The sequence below is a fragment of the Dreissena polymorpha genome, chromosome 5, assembly GCF_020536995.1.
Source record: "Dreissena polymorpha isolate Duluth1 chromosome 5, UMN_Dpol_1.0, whole genome shotgun sequence".
NCBI lineage: Eukaryota > Metazoa > Mollusca > Bivalvia > Myida > Dreissenidae > Dreissena > Dreissena polymorpha.
The window spans coordinates 34,152,352-34,176,316 of NC_068359.1; the positions used below are offsets into that span (position 1 = coordinate 34,152,352).

General features: G+C 36.4%; 2 protein-coding genes across 5 annotated transcripts in view; one reads left to right on the plus strand and one right to left on the minus strand.

The window, feature by feature from the left end:
- The window catches only part of LOC127832453 (pituitary homeobox 1-like), a 173,171-nt gene that overhangs the window by 78,094 nt on the left and 71,112 nt on the right, over positions 1-23,965 (plus strand). The window lies entirely within an intron of this gene.
- LOC127832452 (fibropellin-1-like) lies at positions 1,417-22,259 on the minus strand. Of its 4 annotated transcripts, XM_052357924.1 has the most exons (12): positions 21,566-22,259; positions 21,029-21,098; positions 20,303-20,470; positions 11,780-11,893; positions 10,700-10,813; positions 10,170-10,283; positions 9,905-10,018; positions 5,211-5,293; positions 4,924-5,020; positions 4,150-4,262; positions 2,006-2,106; positions 1,417-1,526 (listed from the first exon to the last, which is right to left on the minus strand). In XM_052357924.1, the coding sequence occupies exons 1-12, from the start codon at positions 21,860-21,862 to the stop codon at positions 1,505-1,507; spliced, it is 1,407 nt and encodes a 468-aa protein (XP_052213884.1). In that variant the 5' UTR covers positions 21,863-22,259; the 3' UTR covers positions 1,417-1,504. The 4 variants fall into 4 exon arrangements, with proteins under 4 accessions (XP_052213884.1, XP_052213886.1, XP_052213885.1 ...); XM_052357926.1 differs by lacking the exon at positions 10,700-10,813; XM_052357925.1 differs by lacking the exon at positions 10,170-10,283.

Below are 23,965 nucleotides of genomic sequence, written 5' to 3' on the forward strand. Positions count from 1 at the left end.
CTTCGAAATTGTTTGACTACTTAAAAAAAGAAGATATTTTCTCCTCATAGATAATATTTCGTAACCAATCGAACGTGGGTTGAAAGATTGATATTTTCTAATTGTATATATTACTGTAGGCCAATTATGTAAACAATTCTAGACTATAAAAAGCGCTTTTATACCAAAAGGGCTAATATTGTTATTCCAGAATTATTGATGATTTCGCACAGAATCTGATATTATCTGATAAAGTTTGCCTCATAGCATTAGCACATATATCGTCGGATACCCACGACTAATTCATTCCGTTACTCTCCAGCATTAAATGGAGATTAGCGGAATGGGTCGAGCGTGGGTATCCGACGATGCAGCTTAGTACTGCTTAACCCTTTGCATGCTGGGAAATTTGTCGTCTGCTAAAATGTTGTCTGCTGAATTTCAAAAATTTGCATTTTCTTCGATTTTTTTTTTCAAAGAATACTATCAGAATAGCAAACAGTTTGGATCCTGATTCTGTGGCGTCTCATCTGGATCCAAACTGTTTGCAAAGGCCTTCAAAATTCGGTTCCAGCGCTAAAAGGGTTAACATCTTTTAAAACCTATTTCAATTATGACATCTCATTGTCCTGTATTAAATGCAAACAAAACACTGTGCATACATTTAAGTGTGCTCTCAAGTGTGACGATCTAGTGTTCATGTTGACTGTTGCATTCAACATGACTTTGAGTGACACTTGACACGAATGTCCAACTTTTTCATCCGTCGCCTTTTTGAGAGGGAATACATTGTAATAATTCTTCTTCTTGGGTTTCCTGTTGTCTTTGTAGTTGATGTTTCTTCTTAGTTGTTGTTCTTTGTTTGTTTTTTGTTGTCTTTGTCTTCGTGCGTGTGTGATTGTGTGTGTTGTTTTTTATTGGCTGGTTGTGTGTGGGGGGGAGGGGAAAGGCTTTAGTACTGATATTGTATTAGCTAAAACACAGGTTTAAATTTAAGTCTTCAAAAATGGCAGTTTTTCTTTACTTTATATTGGACAAACATATTGTAAACATGATTCAAATTAATTTCCACATGTTTTTGAAGACAGAATAAACGAATAATAGCGTTAGAAATAATCAATGCAAATTTTCGTCCGAACTGAATTAAATGTTATATGGTCGGAAATGATACCTTTCAAAGGGACATCACAACAATAAAACTTATCTAAAGTATGCGTGAATAAATATCATGTATGCAAACTGGAAAAATGTTGTATGTGATGTTACATTTGAAAGAAAATCAAAATAAATGATTGTCAATACATCCTTATGTTTGAGGGATATTCTAAAACCGATGATTTAAATTTCTTCCTAATCCAGAAACGGCTTTTAGCATGTGTGCAACCTTAAGTTGCACGTAAACAATCAATTATGAACGGTATTTGAAAACTGAGGAACGGGAATGGTAGTTTATTTATTTCATTTGATCTACATGATTGTGTTTTTTATTTCAATTAAATTTCTTTCGATAAATTGCGTCCAATTTTCAAGGCACTGGAATGGGCTCCCTGGAAAGAATGATAAGGTATGAGATCCTCTAAGATGGCGTATAGTAAGCTCCTACAGGTAGTTTATAATATTTGCAAACTAAAATTACAAGTACGTTATTAATGTATTTATTAAATCGTTGGTCAACATATAGAAACCTTTGGAAACAAATAATACAATATTTGTAGTATTTTTGTTAACAATACTGGTCTTCGCTGATGATACATGACCATGACGCACAATCAGAAAGTAAATGCATTCGGTTAGAAAAGTGTTGATGAATATAATGCTACTCGACTAGAAAGATATATTATTTACACATAGTTGAACCGTTAAATAATGTTACTTATAACACAGCTCGATCTTGTATTACGCACAAAGTGTGTCACTTTGTAAATTATTATTCGTCATTATATCGCGCATTGAATTATTTTTGGCGAACAGGGCCTTTAAAACGCCGAAAAATAAATTTAGTAAATAAACGTTCTCAAAAACCTACTCAGCGGCAGCCGTCTCACAAATGTAGTTCCGCTGATGATCGCATGGAATGTCGTTCCAACGTCCATTAGGCCTAAGTTGTACGCAGTCCTCATTATCCAGCTAAATAAATAATGCGCTCTTTAGGTTAACGTGCATTTTTCAAACGTGATTTTGTTTCACCAGTTTTAACGTATTTTTGTGTATACAACCCGTGTTTCAATAAGGTGTATCATCCATCCCATGTTACCATAAATGGATATTCATCATCAAAAGCACATTAGTATCACTTGATTTATCATTCATCCCGCATTTCAATAAAATTATGACTCATCCATCCCACGGTGCAATAAATAAATTCATTATACTGCCCACGTGACAATAAACATTTCATAATTCAGCCCGTTACTATAAATAGATTAATAATCCATCCCACGTCACAATAAATATGTTCACCATCCAACTCGCGTTATAATACATACATTCATCATCTATCTAAGGTTATCCATTCCACATTACAAATAATTGAATCATTCGCTTAAAGGGGCCTTTTCACAGATTTTGGCATTTTTTTAACTTATTCATTAAATGTTTTATATTGATAAATGTAAACATTGGATCATAAAAGCTCCAGTAAAAAATCAAGAAAAAAATTAAAAAAAAGGAAAAGAACATTGCCCGGAGCAGGTTCCGAACCAGTGACCCCTGGAGTCCTGCCAGAGTCCTGAAGTAAAAACGCATTAGCCTACTGAGCTATTCCGCCGAGTACACATACTTGACGTATTTTATACCTTATATAAGCAATCTTCGCAGTTTCACAAAATTTAACGACAAAAACAGAACTCTCCAAATTATTCAATCGTTTCGCGTTGCAACGCTTTATAATTTTTAGGTTTTAAAATCGTCAAAAGATGCATATAATGGCTATATTAGAGCATGGTTAATGTTCATTATTACTGTTTCCTCACAAATATCATAACGAAAACGAAAACTTACGAATCTGAAACAACTTTTTTCAATTTTGTCAATTTACCAAAGCGTGAAAAGATCCCTTTAATTAACAACTTCACATGCCCACGGTGTATTTTTAATTTTTGGAGGGTAGGTTTTTATATTAGTTTAGTAAATTATAATGACGTCACTGATGTAAACTAGGCAACGGTATATAATACGAAATATCGAACTTTCCTCCTTATTACGTATGGAGATAAATTCTTTACACGGCTTCTTACTGACCCCGTACGGTGTGATGTAGGGTTTGTGCGAGCGCGATCAGTAAGAAGCCGCGTAACAAATTATCTATTTGGTACGAAATCCGGATAGTGCCATCTATAATCTCGCACTTCTTTCATCAAGGGCGACACTAGACACACGAAGCAATACTTGATCTTTTTCTTGACAGTCGCGGCGACGCACGATATTTTTCTTGACATTCGCGGCGATAATTGATATTTTTCTTTTTCTGAAAAATATCGTGCGTCGCCGCGACTGCCAAGAAAAAGATTAGGTATCGCCGCGACTGTCAAGATAAATATCGTGCGTCGCCGCGACTGTCAAGAAAAAGATCAAGTATCGCTTCGTGTGTCTAGTGTCGCCCTTGATGAAAGAAGTGCGAGATTATAGATTGCACTATCCGGATTTCGTAATTTGGCGTTACCGTACATAGATTCAACATTCATTCAACGTTTCCATAATGGATTGACGTCTCTCTAATTCTTCAATAACAAGAGTTACTATCCTCAGGCAACCATGTTTTTATATAAATATGTTTGCTATCCCTCCAACGTTTCCATGAAATGTAATTATCAGTTTTTCGTTTCCATAACTAGCTTTATTGTTCCTTTCAAGGCAGGCCGAATACCACTCTTGTAAAGCAACTAGAGATATAAGGAAATTCCAAAAATAAAGAGAGTGCTGTGCAAATTAGCACCATTAAGAATGCAAAATATTAATGAATGTCAGATATGTGATGTGGTTGTCTAATACTTTGGTCCGCGTTTTCTCCGTTTCTGTATTTGAGAACGTAGGCATGTGTAAATACGTGTTTGGGAATTGTCAAATTTGTTGTTGAAAATTGCTGAAATGGGCTCGAAGCGAGATTAAATAGATCCAATGTCTAAAAATGCAAGTCTTAATATTTTGCAGCAACTGAAATAGATTATTTACCCAGTTGTCTGGTTCCCACGATTCCCAAGCGACGAATGTGGCATTCTTTTGGCTGTGGCCCCACACCCACTTTCCTTCCTCCGCCAAATCGTTGAGGCCAATCAGGTAATGCTCTATGTAACATAAGACGTGACAAAGTTGTCTGTTCACTTCTTTGACCGACTCTGAGAGTAGTAGTTCATGTCATTATGTTTGGTTTTATAGGTTATGTTCACAGTTGCAGTACATCGCACCACGTTGTTTCTTACGCTTAAGGCACATTCCTTACTATTGTTATTTAAATCAAGCGAGTTTCTTTTTTCAATGAAGAAAACAAATTACGATTAAAGCAAATTATAAACGTTTTAAGCCACTTCCTCACGACTTAGACAAGTCTTTCATTATAAGTCAAGTTCCTCACAATGAAGATCTTTGCGATAAAGGCAAGTTTCTTATCATAAAGGCAAGTTTCTCACGATGCAGGAATGTTCCTTGAGATTTAGAAAAGGTACTTACGATTTTTGGAAGACATTTACGGTTAAAGGTTAAAATGTTTTTCGATAACGGCAAGTTGTATTACTATAACGGCAAGTTTCTTACGATTAAGGCAGGTTTCCTACTTTTAAGGAAAGTTTCTCACGATTATGGCAATGCATTCACGACGAAGTGAAGTTTTTTTACGGCATGTTTCTTATTATTACGGAAAAATTCTTACAATAAAGGCAAGTTCTGATCGATTAAGAAAAAACCTTACTATTTAAGCATATTTTGTTTAGATTAAGGCTAGTTACTTACGATTACGGACGCTAGCTTGTCCGGCCATAAAATCATTTTCCTCCTTCGAGTTGATTTCCACCAAATAGCTGTTGCCGAAGACATTGGGACAGGAATGCTAAAGAAGTACACAATTTACCTTAAACATCAACATCACTTCAGGATTTGATACAAAGACAGCAATAGAAGCGACTGGTGCAACGCTCTATATATTTCGACTTTTCTAGGTGCCACATGTTACTAAAAAGAAAAACTACCTTAGTTTTACAACAGAAAAATGATTGAGTATAGTGTTAGTGTTGAATTACTTTCGCTTCGGTGTATGTCTTTGTGTCTTGACTGAAATGGTAGCACTTTTCTCCGTGGATCACGAATTTGTCTAGGCACCGCGCTAAAATAAGAACCTTTTGTTAGTTATATAGCTTGTTAGTAACATAGGCTACTACTAAGTTAACCAGTCAATTATTTGGTAATGTAACTGGTTAACCTACTTGTAGGTTTACGCGTCCTCCTCTTCGTCTTTATGTTTACTCAGGGTTTTCGCAGGTTAACCAGTATGTCCGTAGGTTTACGCGCCCTGCTATAAATTTACCCGCCCATCCTTTATCTGTATGTTAAGCCATCCGGCTGACCGTCGGTATCAGTACCCGTTCGTCCGTAGGTTTGCACACCATTTGGCCCGTATTTTTACACACCCATTCATTTGTAGGATTACAAAACCTCCCGTCTGTATGTCTACAACCCCCCCCCCCCCCCACCGTTCATAGTTGTACTCAACCTTCAATCTGTAAGATTTCTTACCATTTCCGTCCGGAGATTCACATACCCTTCCGTCCACATATGTATAAACCTTTTCGAACATACGTTTACATACACATCCGTCTGAATGTTTACCCAACCTTCCATCTGTAGGTTAAGCCGCTCTTCCGCTTCCAACCTTCCATCTGTAGGTTTATCCACTATTCCGCTTATGAGTTTACCATCCCTTCCACTAGTAGTTTTACCCTACCCTCCGTCTGTAGATTCAAACATCCTTCCGTCTGTAGCTGTCCCCATCTACCCGTCTGTAGGTTTATTATCCATTCCTTCTGTATATTTACACAACCCTGCGACTGTTTGTTTGAACACCTATCCATCCGTAGGTCTCCCCCCCCCCCATATGTCGATAGGGCTATCCAACCTTCCGTCCGTAGTACTACATACCCTTCCGTCTTAAGGTTAACCCGACTCTAAGTTTCTAGATATACCCACTTGTCCGTCTCCTCGTTTACTCAATTGTCCATCTTATAGTTTATCGATCCTTCCTGTCTGTAGGTTTATCCACATTTTCTGTCTGTAGGTTTACTTATCCTTTCTGTCTGTATGTTTACTCATCCTTTCTGTCTGTAGGTTAATCCACCTTTTCTGTCTTTAGGTTTACTAACCTGTCGGTAAATAGGTTTGATCAACCCTTTCTTATGTAGGTTACATTAATTTGCCGAAGTTTTACACAACTTTTCATCTGAAGGTTTGCACATCCTTACATCCGTATGTTTACCCACCTTTCAGAAGGTAGGTTTATAAATCATTCTCTGTTGGTCCATCCACCCTTTCGTTGGTTTACACTTATTTTCAGCTGTTTACATACCCTTCCGTTTGCAACATCACCCACCCTTCTGTTCATAGATTTTTACAATTTTCCGGCCTTCCGTCTTTGAATTTACCGACATGTTATTCGATCTTTATCAATAAACCGTTGCTGACTCTTACAATGGAGGTAATTTGGATTTTTTAACGTCAATGTGAAGAAAAAAAAATGCCGATTATCCTTAACCTATACTTTTTGTTAATGCAAGCAAAACCAGAAATGCTACACCTGCGTGTTGTCCCATTTTCAGCCGTCTTTTCGCTATTTTGACCATTCACGAATAAGAGTCTTAGCAAATCAAATGACCTCCAAACTTGATAATGCGACTTTGTTGGAAAACAAATAATCGCAACTAGTCCTAATCATTAGTATTAATATTTTGAATAACTAATGCACGTTTGTTTTGCAACAAATACTTTCGATGACGACAACAGAAAAGTTTAAAACAGCAAACGTCTAAAAAAAGTTGTACAACCCGATTTGGATTCGCACAAGCGGATCTGTCGTTCCGTAGGCATATACATAAAGATCTAACCCAACAATATCGCCCGTTTCTTGATTTATATAAAGACTCATTAATCACTGAACAGCATATCTGGATGCGTAAATTAGGTACAATACAATAGAAAATAGAATTTTGCAAACATATAAACTTATTTACATTTAGAACAATAGAAATAAGAAATAAAAAAAGAAGATAATTTTATGGAGAATTTGGTTTGCAACTATTCAATACTATCGTTTTCAATCTTATTGGCGTCGCACTGGAGTGCGGCGACTAGTATGTAATGCATTTTTTTTTTCGCTTATGGGAGGAGAAGTTATTTTACGGATCAATGTATATATTTTTGTTTTTAAGAATATCTTGCATAGTGGTGATTTTTTGTGTAAACTAGTGTAAATAAGCGAAAAAAATGCATTACATACTAATCGCCGCTCTCCAGATCGACGCCAAAGAATAAGTTCAGAATCATTCCCCCTTAAAGTTGAGAAAAATATGAAATTACGCTAACAAGATGAAGCAGATTTTTTAAAACCTACACAGTTCTGTTCCATTAATGAAAACTGCACACGGATGCCATTTAAAAAAAGGAAACCAATGTAAATAAAATGAACTATGAAATATTTGGGGGTTACAACACAAAATCATAGATAATGGTTATTTGGGGGTTATAACACATCACAGATAATGGTTATTTGGGTGTTATAACACACAATCATAGATTATGGTTAGACCAGTATCTTTTTCTATTTTGTTTAAAATAATAGGCCAATATATTAATATTTACAGTAGAAAAAAAATCGTTCCATGTAACTTCATCGAGTGCCTTTTACACTGAAATTCCCGACGCCCTTTGATAATTATCTTGTTTAATCTAAAGCGAGATTGACGTGCTCACGATGAGCAATCGTGGTCACACAATGTCACTTTTTTTCAAACCTTGATGCCACTTTAAAACAAGAGCACCGCATAACGGGTGCCAACGCTCGGCTGCGAAAGCTTGTCAGAATTTGTTTTAGAGGTCACAGTGACCTTGACCTCTGACCAATGACCCAAAACTGGGTGTGGCGTGTAGAACTCATCAAGGTGCATCTACATATGAAGTTTTAAAGTTGCAGGTGGAAGCACTTTGATTTAAAAGCCAATATTAAGGTTTGAGCACGACGCCTACGGCTGACGGCGGACGGCTGACGGCGGACGACGAGCTGGCTATGACAATACCTCGGGTTTTCTCCGAAAACAGCCGCGCTAAAATGTTTGCCTTGGACATTTTTGAACCGAGTTCGAATCTGGGTAAGGTGCGCCCATCAACAAGTTTACATGATCAACACTTTGAAAAACATTGTTACAAATTTAGAATCCATTTGTATGACTCAAACTTGATGACACTTTGTCAGACTGTTTATTTTGACAATTTCTAGGCCTTTAAGGAATGAGGGTAAAAACCTTATAACCAGTATAAAAGCCTCAGTTACATGTCATCTTGATGAATGTTTATCTTGACTGTATGTATAGGCCAAGTTTGAAACCGGGTCATTGTTTAAATAATAAGTCACCACATTATAACTTATAAATACCAATCGAGTGGCCAACTTTATATCTCCTTTTTTGTCAAAATATTTATCTTGACAATATCTAGGATGAATGAAATTATGGGTCACGTGCGTATAAGATAGTTCAACTTTTCAAATTATAGGAAAAGACCTGTTATTCCTATATCAGCCACATTAACGACCCAATCTTGGTGAAACTAAAACAAATGTTTATATTGACAATATTAAGGCCGAGGGCGAATTTGAGTAATGTGCATCCAAAACTAGGTCCCGAGGTAAATGTTGAAAAAATCTTTGCTACCCTCTACATTTATGACTCTGATATAATTTGGTAAGAATGTTTATCTTAACAATATTAAGGCCATGCTTGAATCTGGGGCACTTGGTCAAAAACTAGGTCAATTGATCAAGTTTAGTCAATTTTCAAGGGTAAATCGTGTAAATAGAAAACGAAGAAACTGTGATAGGAAATATGGCTCTGTATTAGAGTTTTAAATGGGGACAAGCGCGACCACCAGTGCTTATATCCACTTCCTTGGCATTAGCTCCATTTATTTTGGAAAAAAAAATGCGAAGATATCTAGAAGATTGACCAGGGGCAAATGATTTTGTAAAAGCAATCGTTTTATGTCATAATAAGCGCCTTAATTGGGTGGAAATTCGCTCGTCACACATGCGAACAACATCGATTTCATCGAGGGCATCATGTTTTCAAATGGGTTAAGATTATGTGACTTTTGGAGATCGCTCAATCGCACTATATTGCAAGAGTTTTAAACAAAGGCGTTAATGTTGAACAAAAAAGAAACACAATTGCTCTCTATATTTCTAAATAGTTTTTTTAACTTTCGGGCCATAGAGCCAACTTGGGAGTATATTTTGATTGTTTATTAATGCATCTCCAAAACGAGAGGCTTCAATAATTAACGACTGTGACTGACATTGACATACACAGATGAGCGATCATCGAGCTTGAGCAAAAATTGTGGTAGCTCTAAGTTTGAATTAAAAAGACGTACCGAAAATGTAGAGCTAGGTTGAACATCGAGCCAGCGTTGACATCGACGTTTGAATGCGATTTGCGACTATCGAGCTGTTAAAAATATCGTGCTAGCTCTGATATAAAAATTCAAACACCTACTGAAAATGTCGAGGTAGTCCGAAATTTTTAGCCATCATTGACATCGACGTTCAAATGTGAACCGCGAATATCTCGCTTATGCATAAAAATATTGTTATAACTATAAACTATAAATTTAAATATGGACCGAAAATATCGAGCTATGTCAAATTTTGATCCAGCACTGTTTCCTTTCAAACCTTGATCACAATTGGTTCCCTGCCACCCACCAGCACACGTGCACGTGTACTTGTTCTGTAGGTTGTTGCACGTGGCGCCGTTCTGACACGGGTTGCCCGCACATTCGTCGATGTCTGTAAAAGAGTATATTGTTTTGCATGCGAATATCAACTGAAGGCAATCATACTTTAACTACAAGCAAATACTTATTTCGTCGTGGAAAATTCCCAAATAAATATTCCGCTTACAATGAAATACATTTCTGTCTAAATGTTCGATGGTTACCTTGGTCACAGTTGGTTCCCTGCCACCCACCAGCACACGTGCACGTGTACTTGTTCTGTAGGTTGTTGCACGTGGCGCCGTTCTGACACGGGTTGCCCGCACATTCGTCGATGTCTGTAAAAGAGTATATTGTTTGGCATGCGATTATCAACTGAAGGCAATCATACTTTAACTACAAGCAAATACTTATTTCGTCGTGGAAAATTCCCAAATAAATATTCCGCTTACAATGAAATACATTTCTGTCTAAATGTTCGATGGTTACCTTGGTCACAGTTGGTTCCCTGCCACCCACCAGCACACGTGCACGTGTACTTGTTCTGTAGGTTGTTGCACGTGGCGCCGTTCTGACACGGGTTTCCCGCACATTCGTCGATGTCTGTAAAAGAGTATATTGTTTGGCATGCGAATACCAACTGAAGGCTATCATACTTTAACTACAAGCAAATACTCATTTCGTCGTGGAAAATTCCCAAATAAATATTCCGCTTACAATGAAATACTTTCCTGTCTAAATGGTCGATGGTTACCTTGGTCACAGTTGGTTCCCTGCCACCCACCAGCACACGTGCACGTGTACTTGTTCTGTAGGTTGTTGCACGTGGCGCCGTTCTGACACGGATTGTTTGCACACTCGTTGATATCTTTATTAGTGAGCAATTACAGAAACAGGAGCAGACCAAAGACAATCGGTATTGAACATACAATTAAGATGGTATGCAATAAATAAAAGAAAAAACAAAATGGTCGGTAGAGTCACGAATCTGACTCCATTACATACTCTCTATATATATAATGCCTGCAAATCGTGACATTAGTATTGAAAAAAAATGATAAAAATAAAAATGTATTAAGAGGCTTTTAATTAACAATCTACTTGCAAGTATAATCCGAAAAAATACATATACTGGAGAGGTCGTTAGAAATGGGTAAATTAAAACAGTTTCTTAATAATATGTAAAAAAAATCCAATTCAAATGCATTTTATCAACTTAAAAGTCCCAATTAATTGAAAATCGTTGGTTAATGATATTCGTTCGCTCTTGTTGTATTTTCACAACTTTACGACTGTATATATTGTTTAGAATGATTTCATAAATAAGTAGTTCAGAAGATACAATACCACCCCCGGAAACCCGATATGATGTGAAAAGTCGGACGTGTTTGGGAAAGTTTCCGATAAATTTTGCTGAATTTCGGTAGGGTAAGTAAATCCAGTTCTATAATTGTTTAAAGGCATTTTTTAATTAAAATTACTGTTGGTATATGCAAAGAAGTTTTAACATGTTTGTTAGAAAATTCCTGGTTATTTTCATTCAGGATTATTGAAATATGGCTTTTTGAAGTCGACGATGCAGGGATTTGTCCCCTATTTAGCACTTTATTTACAAATTTCTTTATAGGTATACCAGTGAACAAGTTTTTGCACCGAAAATGATATCAACCAATTTCCCAGAGTAACATATCCGCCAGGGTTTATATTGGTGGAGAAATTCAACTTAACATTCAACATGTTGATGAAAAAATGATATGACCTGGTGCAGTGGCAAAGATGTCAAAATAGTGCGCTTACAATACAATATTTTTCTGTCTTAATGTTCGATGGTTACCTTGGTCACAGTTGGTTCCCCGCCACCCTGAAGCACACGTGCATGTGTACTTGTTCTGTAGGTTGTTGCAAGTGGCGCCGTTCTTGCACGGATTGCTTGCACACTCGTCGTTATCTGTATTAGTGAGCAATTACAGAAACATTAAATGACTTTCCAAAAAGGACAATCGGTATTGAACTTAGAATTTCGATAAAAGAGAACCAAATGATCAGTAGAGTAACCATTTATTTTAGAAATAATTCGCTTATTCATTTGTTACCAGCTTACTTAAGTAGTCTTATACAATGACACAATAAAATAGTTAATACCAGCTCAATTTCGTTATTACTATTTTTCCTATTTATTAAACATCTTACAATTCACCATTCTGTTGTTTTACTGGTAATGACAGGCAATCGTGACCTAATTGTTCAAAGCACTTAAAGTGATATTATGGGCATCTAACAGTTTATAGGTGTCTATTGCAACCACTGTTTATTTTTAGTGTTTTCACTTCATATACACTTATATTTGTTAATGCAGCATCAACATACTAAAACAATATCCCGGAAAGAGAAAAATAATGTATTTGATATCAACTGTATTTTCGTGTTGACAATTGACGACAGAAATGATTCGATGTACGATGTGAATCTAAATTTAGTTTAAGTTCAAATTCGTTCATACGACACAAAGACGCTATTTTTTTAGATCATTTCGTCTTAGAGGACTGGGTGAGTCATGTAAAATATCGAATATAATACATACTTTTTTATAAACAACTGGTAGCAAGATGAGTTGCAGATACTTGGTCAGTTACCACATTTTAACTTACTCTTTCGACCTATTTATACTTATCAGCTCAATCCAACAGTGAAAAATGCCCATAATATCACTTTAAGTATCGATAGCAGCGAGTTTTTACAGATACGCCGAAAAATTATATCGAACAAATTAATTGTGAAGGAAAATAACTGATCATTTGGGTTTCTATTTATTCATAAAATCTTCTTAAGATACGAAACCATTGTTTGTCTATAAATGATGTATTTTACGTAGGTGAATTGTTTACGTTGTGTCTTCATTTCACCTACCATGGCTAAGTAGGATCGATGAATGTTGTTATGTAACATGAATAACATTGACAATATGAACATAGACAACACATATGCTAATAGATCATCTTTAAAATAAAACTAACGCTGAGACAAAACTCCCTGAGAAAATTTCAACCTCTTTGGTAGGGATTCAAAATCACCAAACGTGTTGGACAAAAAGGCAAGGCTCTAAAATGTTCCATCAAACTTATAGGACAAAAAGGCAAGGCTCTAAAATGTTCCATCCAACGTATTGGACAACAAGGCAAGGCTCTAAAATATTCCATCAAACGTATTGGACAAAGAGGCAAGGCTCTTAAATGTTCCATCAAAGTATTGGACAAAAAGGCAAGGCTCTAAAATTTTCCATCAAACGTATTGGAAAAATAAAAGCTGCGCCATGAGCGCATGATACGCCCGTCGTTCGCCAATGAAGTAGTAAGGTAATAAATAACCCTTTGAATCATTTTTTTACTTCAGTTTATTTGTATTTGAATACATGGTTTATTTTATAAGTACATGAGCATGGAAATCACGAAATTTTGACGAACAAAGTCCCATAACTCTGGAACGACAATTCAGAATTCCGTCAAAAACGAAAGGGGATCAGGGTTTATCAATATTAAGATTGTGTTGAAATTTGAAAAAAATCCATCGAAGGATATTTGAGCTACAGTAGGACATTCAATGAAATCACGAAATTTTGACGAACAAAGTCCCATAACTCTGGAACGACAATTCAGAATTCCGTCAAAAACGAAAGGGGATCAGGGTTTATCAATATTAAGATTGTGTTAAAATTTGAAGAAAATCTGTCAAAGGATATTTGACGTAGCGTACGACATTAACAGACGGACGGACGGACGGACGGACGGACGGACGGACAGACGGACGCGGGGTATACCATAATACGTCCCGTCATAGACGGGCGTATAAAAAATCCATCGGGGGATATTTGAGCTACGGTAGGATACATGAACAACAATAACATTTAAGGTCACAGTGACCTTGACCTTAGAATGAATGACCTTGAAATGACCAGTGGTCATCTAAGTGTGCTTGCAAACCTTCATGTCAAGTTTGAAGACTCTATGTCCAAGCATACCAAAGTTATAACAATTTTAACATTTTAACATTTAAGGTCACAGTGACCTTGTGTGACCTTGACCTTAGAATGAATGACCTTGAAATGACCAGTGGTCATCTAAGTGTGCTTGCAAACCTTCATGTCAAGTTTGAAGACTCTATGTCCAAGCATACCAAAGTTATAACAATTTTAACATTTTAACATTTAAGGTCACAGTGACCTTGACCTTCAAATGAATGACATTGAAATGACCAGTGGTCATCTTCTAGTACTGGCCAATCTTTATTTCAAGTTTGAAGACTCTAGGTACAAGCATACCAAAGTTATAACATGAAATAAGAACTTTAACATTTTTACATTCAAGGTCACAGTGACCTTGACCTTCAAATGAATGACCTTGAAATGTCCAGGGGTTACTTACTAGTTCTGGCCAACCTTCATGTCAAGTTTCAAGACTCTAGGTCCAAGCATACCAAAGTTATAACAACTTTAACATTTTTACATTCAAGGTCACAGTGACCTTGACCTTCAAATGAATGACCTTGAAATGTCCAGTGGTTACTTACTAGTTCTGGCCAACCTTCATGTCAAGTTTCAAGACTCTAGGTCCAAGCATACCAAAGTTATAACAACTTTAACATTTTTATATAGCTACAGTAGGACATTCAATGAAATCACGAAATTTTGACGAACAAAGTCCCATAACTCTGGAACGACAATTCAGAATTCCGTCAAAAACGAAAGGGGATCAGGGTTTATCAATATTAAGATTGTGTTAAAATTTGAAGAAAATCTGTCAAAGGATATTTGACGTAGCGTACGACATTAACAGACATACGGACGGACAGACGGACGGACGGACAGACGGACGCGGGGTATACCATAATACGTCCCGTCATAGACGGGCGTATAATAATAGGCACAGCTCTGAAATATTCCATCAACTAATTGGCAAACTAGACATAGACTCGAAAATGTTCCAAAAAGCGTATGGACAAAAAATGCAAAGGCTCTAAAATGTTCCATCGACGTATTGGAAAAAAGGGCAAAGGCTTTAAATTGTTTATCCAACGTATCGGGCAAATTGGCAAGGCTCTAAAATATTGCCAATAAATCTTAATCATAGTAATTTTGTATCAAGAACAAATTAATTTACTCAATTTTACAAACAGATCTATACGTGTGCTGAGAGATTGAAATGCATCCAAATCCGTGTAAAACAAAAGTTGTATATTTTGATAAACGGATTTATTATGTAAATCATTAGTTACATTAAATGATACTTAATAGGATAATAATCACGTCATGAGAAAACCAGCCTTAATGACATCGACGACGTCATCGGTAAATCGTCATTTTCATAACGTCATAGTGAGTGAGATATATAGGATCTGACACGACTTGTCATATCATACCATATTTTATTAAATGAGTTCAGGAATTTTGTTAGTAAGCGAGCCTTTGGCGAGCTTACTAACGAATTTCCTGGACGAGTTTAATAAAATATGGTATGATATGACAACGAGTGTCAGATCTTTTTTATCACATGCTTTTAAATGAGCAAATAAAATAAATATTTACGCAAACATAATGATAAATCCCGAATGTTGTTTACATTTCGTGACGTCATTTGACGTTGTAACGTCATTAAAGCAAAATAACAAAATGCGATTGGTCAATAAACGAAAACTTAGCCAATGAAAACGCTTTAAAATGTTGTATTACACATGTGTAATATAAAAAATATTTAGTGGCTGTATTACATGAGAAACAGGGTATAGCATGTGATAAAGCTATTTACACGTGTGTTTTATATCGTTCGTAATTTAAGAACTTGTGGAACACCCCCGTAAACCCGATATGATGTGAAAAGTTGGACGTGCTTGGAAAAGTTTCCGATAACTTTTGCTGAATTTCGGTAGGGTAAGTAAATCCAGTTCTATAATTGTTTAAAGGCATTTTTTAATTAAGTATCTTTTGGTATAAGCAAAGGAGGTATTATCATGTATGTTAGAAAAATCCTGGTTTTTATTATTCAGGATTTATTGAAATATGGCTAGTTAAAGTCGACGATGCAGGGATTTGTTCCCCTATTTAGCTATTTAATTTACAAATGTTAAGGAATGCAAGTGAAAAAGTTTTTGCACCGAAAATGATATCATCCAATGTCCCCGAGTAACATATCCGCCAGGTTTTCTTTAAAAAATCGTATTGGTTGAGAAATTGGACAGTTCATTTATAAACTTAAAAGCTAACTATAACAGCTGATTTATGCCCACTCTGATGCATTTTAGATAATTTTTTTGAACTTTGAGGTTTCATAATTATACCCGTTCTGAAGCTTAGTTAATTGCCAGCTTATTTGTATCTTTTGTTGTTTTGTATTGTTTAAAAATCATTGTTAATGTAAAGCAATTGATTCATAGAGGTAAAAATATACGTCAGTTAGGCAATCTAAACATTTATATTAATATTTTCTGCCTATAGTTCCAATTATGGGTAAACTCATAAATCTGAACTAAATTTGGATCAATGAAACATGACTTAAAGTTGACAGCTTTTCAAACATTTCCGACAATTTACGTGTGTCAATGTCTGTTTATTTTCGTTCTTTTGGGTAATTATATATGCAAAATGTAACATAAATTTTCAAAACCCAACCCAAGCCTACATCTTATGTGTATTTGCATAGATAACCCGCAGTTCTTATCTGCTCAAGCCCCAGGCCTTGAAGGAATATATTCAGCCAGATTTCAGCAAATTATAACATTTAAAACCACGGCGTACTTTCCATTTGAGCGCAAAACGCATATTGAGAGAAATCGTCAAGATTGCATTTAAATTATAAATAGCCATGGGCTTGTATTCATAAAGCTCCTAAGGCAAATCTTTACATAAGCTGGTTTTCAGGGCAAATTTTAAAATTCAATTTTCTATTGAAATTCTAATGATTTCAGTTTTGTAATGCCAAATTACTATTATATGCAAAATTTACTTACATAAACCGATTAAATGAAAAAAGACACCAAAATGAAAGAACAAAAGACTTAAGGAATTTTTAATTATTTAATGATTTTTCTTAAGTTTACCCTTATGAGCTTTATGAATACCAGCCCTTGTCTTTTATAACTATACTCATAAAATGACGTCATAGTATGTGTTTTGCTTAACATGTCATTTAAAGTTTCACGTCATGGATAAAAGGTATTTTTGAGTAAGTATGGAAAGTCTAAGTGCAAGGAACAAGCATGCAACGCGCATAAATGAGCTGTAATAGTGAGCTTTTAAGTTTATAAATGAACTACACTCCTGTCATATCTTGACATCTTTGGCACTGCACCGGGTCATATAATTTTTTCATCAACATGTTGAATGTTAAGTCGAAATTATCCACCAATACGATTTTTTTTAAGAACCCCTGGCGGATATATTACTCGGGGACATTTGTTGATATCATTTTCGGTGCAAAAACTGGTGTGGAATGGATGCCGAACTTAAGTTTAGAACCTTAATACTATATACAATTATTTTATATTATGTTGTTGTTGTTGTTTTTTGCAAAATCGTCACTGAATAAACTGTTAAAAGTTATTTATTAAAGCCTTCTATTGAACCACGTCACGTCTTTTTTTTGCACTTAATAATTGAATGAAAGACACTGTGGTTGATCGTAAAGTATTTTCAGACAATTTCTTGATGATTTTTTTTATTTTTTAAACCATGATTCACTGTCGAATATGTGTTGTTGTATCTAAATTGTATGAGTGTTTAGTTCATTTTTAACGCCTCTTAAATGTGTGTTTACAAGTTTGTTAAACAAGCATGTGAATACTTAATAGTCTTATTTAAGACAGAATTATAAAAACTTACCTATTTAAAGTAGCAATGGATATAATAAAAGATCTAACAACTGTTTTGCTTGTGGTAATTTTGTTTTTGATATTTAAACGAAATTATTTCAAAATACCGTATGAATTTATTTAAAAAAGTACAATACACGTCATTCTATATCGTGACGTTAGACACAATTAATTAGCTCAGTGGGTAGAGTGGAGGTCCCATCTGAATTTTATTGATCTAGGCAATGGGTCGAGTCTCGGCAGATCCTATATTTGTGTTGGCATGTGCATTTTAAAGAAAAAATGTATTATTAAATGTCCACTTTATTGTTGATTGAAAATAAACGTTGTTAATTAATTAGCGTGTATTTATATAGTACTTCAAGATTTGGAAAGTGTTATATCAGAAAACTTCGGTCGTACACCGGCGACTATACCATCCTGTTCACAGACATTGGAGGCGAGTGATTATAGCGACGCAGATACCAGCAGCTACGACGACATCTGTCAGGGTCGTGAGCAGGTCAATGGTGAATGAAGTTATCGGTGGCAGTGATGACAGCGATAGTGAGGACGAAGACGATAATAAAGATCGTCCATCACTTCTACCAAATGAAAGCCATTCACACAACGTTAACAGCGCTGGCTTCCATGAGCCTGGTGAGTGTGACCCTGATATGTTAGCTGTTTATTCTTTTATGAAGGGATGTGGATGTGCGAGACATTGTGAAAAGAACTTCACACCAGCTTCGGTATATCAGTCCATATTAGAAATGCGCGAGAAGAGCAATGATGAAAAGGAAATGTTCCTTATGGGACTTTTAAGCAATTGTGCAGATACGTCTTCTAGCACGAGTAGAGGAAAGAAACGCTCCCGCGTCATACACACGTTACAATTGTTGTTTTTGTGTAAGGCGACGTTTCAACTGTTTTTTACGTAAAACGAGCTGTTATGTGCTCACTCATACAGACCGTTACTCAAGGTGGTTGTACGCCTAGAACGCACGGAAACATAAGTCAAGAACCTAGGCACGCACTATGCTTTGATGATGTGAATCGGGTTGTTTAGTTTATTATGAACACGTCCGAAGAAATCGGTTTGCCATACCCAGCAGCACCAAGGGAAAGCGACAACATTCCAATCGTTTACCTTCCCGCAAGCACTACAAAACTGCAATTGCATGCGCAATGTATTGCTGCTTGCGAAGAGCGAAGTGTACGGCGCCTTAAAATCTCCTTTTTTAAAAGCATCTTCCGCACATTCGAATTGCCAAACCGAGAGAAGACGTTTGTGGCACGTGCGAGCGACTTTGCAAGTACATTGTCGGCGCTTTAATAAAAGAAGAGAAGTTACACGCACTGAGCCCAATAGAGAACCACATCACTGACGCGCGCAAGGTTGTTAAATTAATAACAACTTAATTGATTGTAAGCCTATTAATTTAAGTAATAATGTAATAAAATATTCCCATATTTTGCATGTTTAATTAAAATGCCCGTGAAAACCCGAAAACCAAAGCGGTAATTGGTTTTAATAATTAATTCATGGTCATATTTATACAGGAAAGAAATGTTTACTTAGACTGCGTGGAGCTGGCGTAACTGGAAGTCGTTCATAGACAAACACTTCAATGCGCTACCTGGTATATGTATTTACACTGATTTCATTCGGACAAACTACCACAAATAGAATGTGTACTTCCGCTACAGGAAATGTCTGTACTTGCGAATGTCGTCTGCAATCCCCGGCGTAGTCATGGTGAAGACATGTAGCGACGGTGAAGTAACCTCCTTTTGTTTGCTGAAGAACGAATGATTACGCTTCACGAACACCGACCGCCCAGTGCCGATACTTGCATCTGGATTATCTGCTGTACAGCGCGACTACTTGCGTGACAACGTGCGCTCTATATTGTCAGCTCGGGGTCTTGAAGGCTTTCCGTGTTAGACAGCATGTGGCATTTGTATTGTGTTTCGTTTAACCAGTAATGGTAAATATATGATGTAATCTGCACGTGTTTTTGTATCACAAATGAGTAGACGATTATTTTAATTGTAAAACAAATATAGTTAATGGTAGGCTATTCAATTTTGTGAAGAAAATCATAAATTAATATTAGCACAATATATGGCATTACCAAACAGTAACACATTAACGTCATCGGTATCAAAAAGAAGAACATTGAAATTATCAATCCATGATTACGGACATTACAAAAATAAAAGATATCCGTAGTGAATTAGAAAAAAACTCCGTAGGACATGTCGTCAAAATTACGGCGTAATGACGCTCGTCTCAGCGTTCCATAGGTTCACGAAAATGGAAATCATTATAGGCTATAGGAAGAAAAGTATGACGTTTTATACATATTTCGAACCGAAAAAGAACGTATATACCAAAAATGCAAAAAAAAAAGTAAAAATCGAAAATTTGTCAATAAGGCTGGTTTTCTCATGGCGCGATTTATTATGTTTAACAAATATTAGCGAACTAGTTAGCAAATTAAGTCATAGATCATACCAACACATTCGGGCGTATACGACCAGCTACCGCTCTGAAGACACGTCATGCTTGATTGCAGACTTTTCTCCACCCAACCTGGGTCACACTTGAACATCAGCCGGGCACCAATGTGGTACATGTTACCAAGTACTTGGCCATGGTAAAGGTTTGCGAACGCTTCACACTCTGTGAAAGGAATAGTTTTCCACAAAGAAAGACATGAAAAATCCTTCTTAAAACATTTAGAACCTCTCTTCTGAATATACACCAGAGTCCGTATCGAAGGCTTAACCAATTTGCATAATCATGAAGTAAGCAACTATTGTACATATCCAAAATATACAACAAGAGCAAATCTAACGACGAACACTTGAAATTAACTGATATGTTTTAATTCTTAAGGCGTGTCGTTGTTTTTAATTTACTAAATACCTTGGTTTATTCGCGACACAATATATAGTGTAATCCACTTTCATACATTAAGATAAACCGAATTGGCTAATCATATTATTTGCCGTACTATTTTTTTTTAAATTTTAAATCAATCACTAGTCCGACGTCAGTTATATCGTCAATCCTAAAAAACACGATTTAATATAACTTAACGTAAAATAGTCCAGGAGTTTTTTGGATTTAAAGATGTATTTGGATGAAAATGTATTTGTATATGAATGTTTTACACAAGTATCGTGATGTGAGAGCTTCGATCATAATACTGTAAATTAACAACAAAACTGAACTCACCTTGATGGACACATTGCTTTGTTTTAGTATCGCAAGTTTCACCATTTTTACAACTACATGGGACCTCTCCCTAGAGGATGGATTAAACGTTTGAGTGGTAAAACAAATCAAATGACAATTTATATATTTTCATGGTATGGTGGGTTTATTTTTTTACAATACTTCTTGACATCATTGAAAACACAATTTACTTTAGTTGCTAGAAAGATGCGTTCTATGTAAGGTTTCATCTCCAAGAATTAAGTGCTTATACAAAAAAGATTATATGTGATCAAGTTAATACATTCGTCAAACGTGGTCTGCGTTGTGTCTGGCTCATTGTTATGTCTTGTAATATATTGTTATTTTGACTCTTCAAAGGCTACTGAGTTGTGGTTGCTTAATGTAATTCGGTAAATCTTTTCTCATTCGATCTTCTTTTTCAGTTAAATCCGTTCAAACGAATATTCAACGTGCACACAATTAAATTGGTGACACAAATAAAGAGTGATGATAATGCATGTTTGGAAATATAAATACGGTAGTATGAATACAAACCTTGTCAACTGTTATATCCTTCTTTCTGACTGTCACACATGTTTTGTCGTCTTCGGTCTGTTCCGTCCTGTAGAGCTCGCACACGTTCAGATATCTCCTGTGTCCTAACGCCTTACAGCGCGGTCTGTTGAGGCACTCTTTCGCGCAGTCATCGAAGGAGATACCAAAAAAGGTACGTATTCTGTCTTGACTTATAGGACATTCGGACCACAAACTTTTATCAATTTTGAAACATGCAATTAAGTTAATAATTGTAATTAACAAAATTATACGTATCAAAAAGCGTAAAATGTCCATTGTGTAAATTTCAAATTAACCTTATTATAGACTGTAATACATTTAAACATGTGAACCTTTTATCGGTATATAAAGTAATGCGAGAGTTTCTACCTTCCCAATCAATGTTTGCAACGTTGCAGTGACAGTTCATTGATTTTCAATGCATTACTTATTGATGGAGTGCAGCTACGATGATTTAAGCAGATTTATTTCGAAATCTGAATTTTGATACATCAATATGGACAGGGATTTCTGTTCACATTGTATTATAAAATCATCAAAATGACCAAAACTTATTTTAACAAAAGATTCTCCATCCAAGTAACTTGTGGATCATGGTGTGTGATCTGCTAGATGTCCTTCAGCGATAATTGGTGACATATTGATGATGCAATAGCCAGTGCGCTCTATCGCACTTTTTGCCATCTATAATCTCGCACATCTTTCATCAAGAGCGACACAAGACACACCAAGCGATACTTGATCTTTTTCTTGACAGTCGCAGCGACGCACGATATATTCAACACGATATATCGCCCTTGTGTAGGTAGCCAAAAATGCGATATATCGTGTTAAATATATCGTGCGTCGCCGCGACTGTCAAGAAAAAGATCAAGTATCGCCGCGACTGTCAAGAAAAAGATTAAGTTTCGCCGCGACTTTCAAGAATAGATCAAGTATCGCTTCGTGAGTCTAGTGTCGCCCTTGATGAAAGAAGTGCAAGATTAAAGATGGCACTATCCGGATTCCGTACATTTCTTCTTGCACAGTTGTATTGCAATCATGGTCTATGACGCTCTGATACATCTAGGCCGAGCCATTACAATCATGGGTCCATGACGCTCTGACATATCTAGGCCGAGCCATTGCAATCATGGGTCCATGACGCTCTGATACATCTAGGTCGAGCCATTGCAATCATGGGTCCATGACGCTCTGATACATCTAGGCCGAGCCATTGCAATCAAGGGTCCGTGACGCTCTGATACATCTAGGCCGAGCCATTGCAATCATGGGTCCATGACGCTCTGATACATCTAGGCCGAGCAATTGGAATCATGGGTCCGTGACGCTCTGACACATCTAGGCCGCGCCATTGCAATCATGGGTCCGTGACGCTCTGACATATCTAGGTCGAACTCGATTGTGTCCCCCTGTAGCTTGTGCAAATAGCAAGTTGTGGTGTCTTCTTTATTTCACACAGTATTTGTCTCTGGCTTATCACAACAGACCGAGTAAATGTTGGTGAAATATCTGCTATGGTTTGATTTTAGAAAATGGTTGAGTGTTTGAACGATCGTTGAGGCATGAATGTGTCTGAAAACCAGCTCGTACCTAAAGTGCAAACATTTATTACACGTGCATTACATGAAACGTAATGAACGTTTGCTCTGCCTTAAAAATCTATGGATTCCAATATTTTGAAACATGCTCAATCAGGACCAGATACTGCGCAACTATGACTGGATACTGTAGTGGAAAAAAAGTATGTACAATAATATACAACTACCAACACTTTATGGAATAAATGTTATAATATATGTGCATAACGGTTTCCCTTAATGTAAACTATTACGTTTTATGTTGATACCTGTATTAATTTTGGAGATATGCTACGGACAACATGTTATCACGTAAATCAACAAAGTTCAAGAGCTGTTCCACTATTGGTAAAGGTCTTTTTTATTATAGTGTCACCCCTATTGAAAGAACCAGCCAATTTGGCTTATAAACACCTTTACGTGTATACCATGTACCTCCCAACTCCTATCACTATGCCAGGCGCCAGGCGGATAGAAGTCGGTAACCATTCATGTTTAACGCTCGCGGCTCACGAGCCGGCCATATTGAATCAAGTCCCATGACAAACAACCATCCTTCGACAAACGCTCCCCATGGGGCTCGAACCTTCGACCTCCCGATCCCGAGGCGGACGCCTTATCCACTAGGCCAAGGCGATCGGTAGCTATTGAAGCAAGAGATATGGTTGCTTGTGAACTGAAAGTCCTTTCAGTGGGATCTATAACTTTGAAGCTGGCATTTCTCATAGTTTAAAAGATAAGCGCCGTAATAGCATTTAACACATGATAAAAATACTGACGCAACAGTCATGAACTTGTG

Coding starts and splice junctions, on each gene's coding strand:
- LOC127832452 (XM_052357924.1), bottom strand. CDS start 21,862: ATGGACATTTTACGCTTTTTGATACGTATAATTTTGTTAATTACAATT. Junction 21,099..21,565: donor AGGATATAACAGTTGACAAG/GTTTGTATTCAT, acceptor TCCATCCTCTAG/GGAGAGGTCCCATGTAGTTG. Junction 10,284..10,699: donor GGGAACCAACTGTGACCAAG/GTAACCATCGAC, acceptor ACTCTTTTACAG/ACATCGACGAATGTGCGGGC.